At 49.9% G+C, this 8,965-nt stretch overlaps 1 protein-coding gene and 1 pseudogene across 1 annotated transcript; one reads left to right on the top strand and one right to left on the bottom strand.

Annotated features, from left to right (window-relative positions):
* Nucleotides 1–702: 702 nt before the first annotated feature.
* LOC100409008 (filamin-binding LIM protein 1 pseudogene) lies at nt 703–1,894 on the top strand (annotated as a pseudogene).
* Nucleotides 1,895–3,524: 1,630 nt separating this feature from the next.
* TEX13C (TEX13 family member C) lies at nt 3,525–8,756 on the bottom strand. The gene is made up of 2 exons (XM_035288359.3): nt 5,469–8,756; nt 3,525–4,913 (listed from the first exon to the last, which is right to left on the bottom strand). Exon 1 carries the CDS (start codon nt 8,476–8,478, stop codon nt 5,488–5,490), a length of 2,991 nt encoding a protein of 996 aa, XP_035144250.3. The 5' UTR covers nt 8,479–8,756; the 3' UTR covers nt 3,525–4,913; nt 5,469–5,487.
* Between the last annotated feature and the right edge of the window lie 209 nt (nt 8,757–8,965).

Genomic DNA, 8,965 nt, shown 5'->3' with positions numbered 1-8,965 from the left:
TCTGTCTTAAACAAAAATTTCATGTTGAAGTTCTAAATTCCGGTACTTCTGAATGTGACCTTAATTCATTAAAATGAGCTCACAAAGGTGGCCCCCAATCCAATATGACTGCTGTTCTTATAAACAGAAATGTGGATAGAGGCAGACACACACACAGGGGAAACAATGTGAAGAGACACAGGAACAAGACAGCCATCCACATGCCCAGGAGAAAGGCCTAGAACAGATTACCCCACATAGCCTTCAGAAAGAACCAACCCTGCCAATATCTTCGTTTCAGGTTTCTAACCTTCAGAACTGTAAGGCTAAATTCCTGTTGTTTAAGCCACCCAGTCTGTGGTACTTTGTTAAGGCAGCCCTAGCAAACTAATATGACGAACATTACTTTTTTCCTAGATGGTAATAAAAGTGTGGAAATTTCTCTGAGAAGATTCAATTTGGCTGTCAAATGCTGGGCCTGTTTTCCAGTGAATGTTTAAGTTTTATTCCAGTTGGTCATTTCATGCATTATTTTATCGAAGCAAATGAAGCAGTGGTTCAAGTATGCAACCTCCACTTACCAAGTCAAGGCGGTCAAATCCTTTGGATGGGGTGTCAAATCGGAGCTGCCTGGGGCAGGTGGACTAGCAGAGCTGGCCTGAACATCCAGGACTTCAGCCCTTCCAGGAGCATGGGATCCCAGCTACACTAGGAGCTGAAGCCATGGCCTCAAAGCCTGAGAAGAGAGTGGCATCATCTGTTTTTATCACCTTGGCACCCATGCACATCCATGTAGCTGTGGCTGAGGAAGTGAGTCAGGCAGTTTGTGAGGTCTGGTGTGGCATCCCGTGGCAGGGCCCTGCCCCCATGAAAGCACCAGGGGCTGGCTTGGCAGGGAGGCCCAGACTCTGGAAACCCCCTGGCAGGGCTGTAGCCACGGTGCCAGAGGCACCTCTGCAGCTCTCAAATGGAGGATGTTCACCCTCTCCTCCTGTTCTGGATGAGGATGACAGGCTTCCTGACCTGGACTTCCTCCCGCCCCATCCACCACCCGCTCAGGTGCTCCTGACTTCTTAAGAGGAAGCACCTGCTCCAATAGGTGCATCAGTCGTTGCAGACCTAGAGCAGCCACACCTGCCCTGCCCCCACTGCCACCTGGGCCCCAGTTCAGCCTGGTTCTGGTCCCCTCAGGCCCGTGGACGAAGAGCTTCCACCTTCCCCAACAGAGCCTGTTAAGAGAGAGGCATCCACAGACATCTGTGCCTTCTGCCACAAAACCATGTTCCCCCGGAGAGCTGGCTGTGGTGGCCATGAAGAAGCAGTACCATCCGCAGTGCTTCACATGCCACACCTGTAGCTGCCAGCTGGCTGGGCAGAGCTTCTACTGGAAGGATGGGCGAGTCCTCTGCGAACCCTGCTACCAGAACACACTGGAGAACTGTGGCAAGTGTAGGGAGGTGGTCTGGGAGGACATCATCAGGTCCCTGGGCCTAGCCTTCCACCCCTCCTGCTTCATGTGTGTGACCTGCAGCCAGTGCATCGAGAATGAGAGCTTGGCCCTGGGCAGCCAGAACAAGGTGTACTGCCTGGATGACTTCTGCAGGAAATTCGCCCCAGTATGCAGCATCTGTGAGAGTTCCATTATTTCTTGGGATGTGAAAGATGCCTTCAAAATCAGGTGCACGAGAAGAAACTTCCAGGAAAATTGCTACAGGTGTGAGGACTGCAAGATCCTCCTGTCTGTGGAACCCAGGGTCCAAGGCTGCTACCCCCAGACAACTGTCTCTTCTGCAAGCAGTGCCACATAAAACAAAGTGCTACTGGGTGCTGCTGGGAGTGGACCACTAGCCATGGCTGGGGCCCTTTCCTGACTTGGTTTCCCTTCCTGACCTGCTGTTGCACATTTTCCTTCTGAGCATCCATGGGGACCAGCCTGCAAGTCAGCTCAGCCTATCCAGGACACAGTGGGACTGAGCACCCCCAGACTTCCACTCCTCTACCCTCTGGGCACCAGAAGTCTCCTGGACTGTGAGTGTCACCCCTAGAATTCTCTGCTGGCTCCACCCCACTTCCAGGGGAAAGCTGGGGGGAGTCTTCCAGGGGCACTTGGACCCCTAGCATTGACTGTAGCTGTCTGGTAGGGGTGCTAGGACCAGTCTGACTTGCAGAGTTGAGCCGTTTGAGGAAAAACTCCACGGTCCCTTTAAAAGTGCTTTTTTAGGCCTGCTGCAGTGGCTTACACCTGTAATCCCAGCACTTTGGGAGTCCAAGGTAAGTGGAGAAGCATTTTCTACGTTTTACACCTGTCAACCGATGTCTCACAGGACATGCCCTTATTCAAGCTGCTTCTTTTGATTCTGCTTTTATATTAAAGGGTAGAAATGGACATGGGAGTTTGAAGGCAATACTGCTTCTGCCTAGGCTCCACTAGGTAGGTATGAATAAGTGAAGGAATGGGTAAGCAGCAAAAAAAAAATACTGCTTCTCTTATTCTGAGGCCCTCAAAGACTCTAATAGGACTCTTCCCACTTTCCCTGCATTCCCTTGCTCAGAGCAATACCCATATTCCTCCTCTGTCACCACCACCTTCCTAAGTGCTTGCAAGGCAATGGCACCAGGCCCACACCTACCATCACTACTGGCAACACCTGGAATCCTTCCCCTCTTCCTCCACCACTATAATTTCTACTCTTCCTCCTCTATCATACCAGCACTAAATTTCGACCCAGGAGGAAAAAAATACCTGCACATACCCATATTTCCAAACATACAGGGGCCATTAGGATATACAAAATATTATAGCATCTGTCCTCCTCCCCAACAAAAGTTTAGGTGTTTGTTCCCTGACAGCCCCCTTCTTTTCTTGTACTTTCGTCCCAGTTAAACAAAGCCCTTCCTGTTTGTCACATCTCTGAGAAAAGTTTATGGTATGGTAAGATTATTTTTGTTGTTCACCTCTTACCTCACCATACTCATTCCCAGAAGATGTCCAGATCATTTCCCTCCCTTATCTCAGGGGATGTTTATGCTTCCAACCTGTATTTGGTTTTCTTTAATCCTGAACATCTTGACAGAATTATGCTAACAGAAGAGTGACTTAGAGAAAAGAAAGAAAAGGAGATTACTGCTCATGTTACCTAAGCACCTCTCACTCTATGCAAAGACCCCAGAAAGAAGGCAGGGCCCCACAGAGAATGGCTATATGGTGCACATAAGGAGGCTGGACCCTAGGCATCAAGACTTCCACCATCAGTAGACATTCCCATCTCCCACTGGCTCCAGAGCAGCAGAAGTGCCCACCTTGAAGGTACTATGTAGACTTAGACAACAAATGTAGGGGGGAAAATCACAATCAATACATTGTCTAAGTCCACATAGTACCTTGCCCCCATTCTTGGGTAACTCCTTAGGAGAGGAGATGTCCTCCAATAGTGAATGAGATGGAACTTTTCTTCACTTCACTGAGATGAAGGGCAGATGCAGATTTAAGACGCCACCTCTAAGCAAACCTACCCTGAGATACACACTACATGGAAGACACAGCAGTCAAGCGAACACTCTTTATTACTAGTTAGGACCAGAAAAACGCCTACAAACATTGATTTTGGTGAGCTGGGTGGGATTTCATTGGGAAACTCAAGGACATCTTTAGCTTGGACTGAAGGCAAATCTAACCAACTACCCTGGACTCCATCCTGGCTCCTTCCTTGCCTTGGGCAAGCCTATAGAGAACACACCAAAGAGGGAGAGGAGAGGGGTCCTGGGCTATTCTCAAGAGTGCTTGCCCAATTCTAGCTCTATTTTTAACCCAATTTCTCCTCCTAAGAGAAACACCATCCATAACCTGGTGCCTCCAATGTTTGTCTTTGGAATCCATTTTGTTCTTCATCTACTGTTGACTGAAAAGGGACTTGGGATGGGGCAGCCAGAGGCTCAAAGCTAGTGTGTATAGTGAACACTCCCGAAAGCATTGTTTTTCTTTAAGACACCCCAGGTCTTTCAGGCAGGCTGGTGGGCAACCAGTAAAATAGTTATCCCTCTCAAAGGAGGAAATCAGAAAAGCTGTGTCTGCATTTCTGTGAGGACACTTATCCAAACTTTGTCACTGCTCATTTGTCTTACCTGGGACCAATGAGATGAGCAGTTTGGTTACTCGAGACCTTTCATAAGAGCCGGGCATGGCAGCTCACAGCCACTCAGGAGGCTGAAGCCAGAGGATCCCTTGAGCCCAGGAGTTTGAGGCTGCAGTGAGCTATGACAATAATGCCACTCCACTCCAGCCTCGGAGACAAAGTGAGACCTCATCTCTAAAAGGAAACTAACAAAAACAAAACAAGAAACCTTTCATGAAAGTCTCTCTCATTGGACCCAGAACCATAAAAATGAATCTGGATGTTACTTCAATTGGTTTTATCCAAGGTCACGTGATATGCAAGGCAAAGAAGACACCCCCGATCTAATTTGTATGCCAAATTATGTTCTTTCCTATCTTAAACTCACAAAATAGGATTATGCTGGGTGTACTAGATAATAACAGTGAGTCTAGCTCCCAAAACGTACTAGACAATAACTCTTTCTTTAATGAATTAAATGAAATTAATCAAAGTTCCTGTCATCTATAGAATTTAACACTACAACCCCCCTCAAACTTTTCCAAGTTAATTCCCATACCAATGAAAAAAACTTCAACTCTAAAAGAATCTATTTTGTTCTTCCTTTTCCCCCTAATGAGTGTAAAATTATCTCTTCTTCCCTGACTTCCTCTCATTCTTCTTGGCTGCAAACAGTTGGGGTCTCAGCGAGGTGTGGGTCCATCAGAATTGAGGTGTTACTTCTTTTGCCTTTGGTGACCTTGTAATGTCGTAGGTTCAGCTTCTTCAGAAACAAGCAAGTTTGGTGGGGCTAAGATACAAAACAGGACTTCATCTGTAAAACTAATAAAACAAAAAGCAAAAATCAACACTGCAGTAGTTTCAAAATAATGATAGCACTTGCAAGGAAAAGTGGCGTTTCTATAATATAACATAGCCTGTAACTCTAAAATCACATGGCTGCTTGAGCTAAATACATGGCATTTTCAGGAAAAGGAGTTTGAGAAAAAACAGAAAATGGTTTATTTAAAACAGGCTTTATAACTTCTGCTTCTCCAGGGTGTCAACGAATTAACAAATTAGTATCAGAAAACCAGAATCTAGCACCTGAAAAAGTTGAATGCAATTAGGAGAAATCCCCTAATTAAAGGCTGAATGTGATACTCAGTAGTCTTTATTCAAATAAGTGCATAAAATAAGAAAATACATACGTATTTGTATGTATGTATACTCACAATGATAAAAAGTACTTAATATGGTTAATAGAATGATGGATTATTTTATCTAATTTTCTCTATAATTTTGGTTTCAAATTTTCTGTTAAGTAAATAAGTTACTTTTTTTTATCAGAAGGGGGTCCTGGGAAATTGGTTTCTCTTTGGAGTGCATCCATCTTACCTTCCTGAAATCACTGAGTTTATGCTGGGTCAATGCTGCCATTCTCAACTGGCATACGGGCTCTCTTGCATTTATAGCAGGCCTTGCGCCGTGGAAAATTCAAGGCATTACACCATGGGCAGTCCCAATTCTCTACGCGGGCACATGGAGCAGGCTTCTGTCGCTGGGATTCTGAGGCCTTTTTCCTTTTTAGTTGCTTGACCTTCTGGTCCTGAGGCTGGTGGTGTTTCCATGGGCTAACTTTCACATCATGGCTCTTGCTGTCCTCCAGAAGGGATTCCTGGGGCCTCTCCTGATCTTCCATCTGGCTGTTGCTAAGCCTCGGGGGGGCTGTGCCCTGGGGAATCACTGGATCTTTCTTCAGGCTGTGGCTGTTGCTGTCCCCTAGGGGGACCATCTCCTGGTAAATCACTGGCTCTTTTGTCAGACCATGGCTGCTGCTGTCCCCCAGGGGAACCAACTTCTGGGGCATCACTGGATCTTTCTTAAGGCTTTGGCTGCTGCTGTCCCCCAGGGGGACCATCTGCTTGGGCATCTCTGGTCCTTTCTTCAGGCTGTGGCTCTTGCTAAACTCTTGGGAAGCTGCACCCTGGTGCATCACTGGATCTTTCTTCAGGCTTTGGCTGCTGCTGTCCCCCAGGGAGACCATCTGCTTGGGCATCTCTGGTCCTTTCTTCAGGCTGTGGCTCTTGCCAAACTCTTGGGGAGCTGCACCCTGGTGCATCACTGGATCTTTCTTAAGGCTTTGGCTGCTGCTGTCCCCCAGGGGGACCATCTCCTTGGGCATCTCTGGTTCTTTCTTCAGGCTGTGGCTCTTGCCAAACTCTTGGGGAGCTGCACCCTGGTGCATCACTGGATCTTTCTTAAGGCTTTGGCTGCTGCTGTCCCCCAGGGGGACCATCTCCTTGGGCATCTCTGGTTCTTTCTTCAGGCTGTGGCTCTTGCCAAACTCTTGGGGAGCTGCACCCTGGTGCATCACTGGATCGTTCTTCAGGCTTTGGCTGCTGCTGTCCCCCAGGGAGACCATCTGCTTGGGCATCTCTTGTTCTTTCTTCAGGCTGTGGCTCTTGCCAAACTCTTGGGGAGCTGCACCCTGGTGCATCACTGGATCGTTCTTCAGGCTTTGGCTGCTGCTGTCCCCCAGGGGGACCATCTCCTTGGGAATCTCTGGTTCTTTCTTCAGGCTGTGGCTCTTGCTAAACTCTTGGGAAGCTGCACCCTGGTGCATCACTGGATCTTTCTTAAGGCTTTGGCTGCTGCTGTCCCCCAGGGGGACCATCTGCTTGGGCATCTCTGGTCCTTTCTTCAGGCTGTGGCTCTTGCTAAACTCTTGGGAAGCTGCACCCTGGTGCATCACTGGATCTTTCTTCAGGCTTTGGCTGCTGCTGTCCCCCAGGGGGACCATCTGCTTGGGCATCTCTGGTCCTTTCTTCAGGCTGTGGCTCTTGCCAAACTCTTGGGGAGCTGCACCCTGGTGCATCACTGGATCTTTCTTAAGGCTTTGGCTGCTGCTGTCCCCCAGGGGGACCATCTCCTTGGGCATCTCTGGTTCTTTCTTCAGGCTGTGGCTCTTGCCAAACTCTTGGGGAGCTGCACCCTGGTGCATCACTGGATCTTTCTTAAGGCTTTGGCTGCTGCTGTCCCCCAGGGGGACCATCTCCTTGGGCATCTCTGGTTCTTTCTTCAGGCTGTGGCTCTTGCCAAACTCTTGGGGAGCTGCACCCTGGTGCATCACTGGATCGTTCTTCAGGCTTTGGCTGCTGCTGTCCCCCAGGGAGACCATCTGCTTGGGCATCTCTTGTTCTTTCTTCAGGCTGTGGCTCTTGCCAAACTCTTGGGGAGCTGCACCCTGGTGCATCACTGGATCTTTCTTAAGGCTTTGGCTGCTGCTGTCCCCCAGGGGGACCATCTCCTTGGGAATCTCTGGTTCTTTCTTCAGGCTGTGGCTCTTGCTAAACTCTTGGGGAGCTGCACCCTGGTGCATCACTGGATCTTTCTCCAGGCTATGGCTGCTTCTGTCTCCCTGAGAGGTCATTCCCTGGGGAGACTCAGAACTTTCCTTTTGGCTGTGGCTTCTGTTATCCCCTGGATGATATACACACTGGAAATTCTCAGGATATCCATCCTGGCCATAGCACCTCTGGTCCCACTGAGGGGCCATCCCTTCCTGGGACCCCACTGTGGCCTGGAGACCAGGTGGATAAGTCCCTGAAGGAGGCATCTGTGGTGCAACTGCTGCTGATGATTCCATTACTACTGGGGGTGGTAGAAGTGTTGAGTTTGACAGTTCCATTTGTGAAGGCACATAGAATGGGCCTGGATGTGGGGGCTGCATTGGCAGAAGGGGTTGCATGCCCTGGATCCAGCCACTCTGGGCTTCAGGCATGTAAAACACAGCTGTTGGGGCTGCTATCTGGCCTTCTGAATGTGGCATTCCCTGCGCTCCTGTGGCCACTGCCTCTCTCTGTTCTGCATTTAAACAACAGACCACAGGCCCATACTGGATGGCTCCTGGACCAGGTACAAAATTCTGAGGCATCGGATAGACCTGCATGGATCTCTCAATTTCATGCAGCCTCCCGTACAGCCCATCACGCTCATTCAGCGCCTGCTGCAAAGCGGACTGAGTGAAGTGCAGCTCTGTTGCCGCCGCCTCACGCTCCAGGCGCAGCTGCTCCAGCTGGGAGGTCAGAGCCCAGGAGGCCGCCTGGCGCTCCTCCATATGCCCTTGCAGCCGCCGAACCTGGTACTGCAGCTGCTTCTGCTGCTTCATGGCCGCTCGCACATTCAAAGCCAACGCGCTCCAGGTGCAGGCCCTCTTAACGGACCGCGGCACTTTCGGGTCGGCCACAATGGCCCGAAGCTGGTCCTCTACCTCATTCCACGGCCGCGAGCGGAAGGCCACGTAAAAGGCTGGGCCACCCCCATTCATGTGGACTTCATCATTAATGAATTTGATCACATCATTGTGGCGGAACCCGCTGGCGTGGTACGCAAAGTTCACTGCCATGGCCGCTGTGGCCTAGTCAAGCAGCTGCGGCCTAGTCAAGCAGCTGCGGCCTAGTCAAGCAGCTGCCTCACTAGTGTCGCCGCTTCCAGTACAGGCTGCTGCCACCAACTAGTCCGTCCCTCCTCTCCCCTCTCAGTCTTACTTTAGTCCTTGCTCAGTCCTGGCCTCCTGCTTGGCCTCCTTCCTCCCTCACTCCCTTGTTCTCACAAACGGCGAAGCAGGTCTCCCTCACCACGCCAAACCCCGAACCGACTCTGCGACGCGTCATAGAGAAAAGCTGAGTCATGCCGCAAGGCCTGCTGGAACCAGCTTCCTTTGGCAGGGCACCACGCCCCCACGTGGAGAATCACCAGGTGGCTCAGTTGGGAACTGCAGTGAACACAGAGAGGGAGGGGGATGGGCAGGTTTTTTGGAGACAATAGAGTGGTCATTTGCACACCCGGAGTGGACCTTCAAGCACACACACACACACACACACACACACACA

Source organism: Callithrix jacchus, chromosome X (assembly GCF_049354715.1).
Source record: "Callithrix jacchus isolate 240 chromosome X, calJac240_pri, whole genome shotgun sequence".
Taxonomy (NCBI): domain Eukaryota; kingdom Metazoa; phylum Chordata; class Mammalia; order Primates; family Cebidae; genus Callithrix; species Callithrix jacchus.
Note: the sequence above shows the minus strand (reverse complement) of the source record. Positions and strands in the feature narration are given on the sequence as shown.

What these genes read in the sequence shown, in the direction of transcription:
- TEX13C (XM_035288359.3), bottom strand. Translation starts at nt 8,478, where the DNA reads ATGGCAGTGAACTTTGCGTACCACGCCAGCGGGTTCCGCCACAATGAT.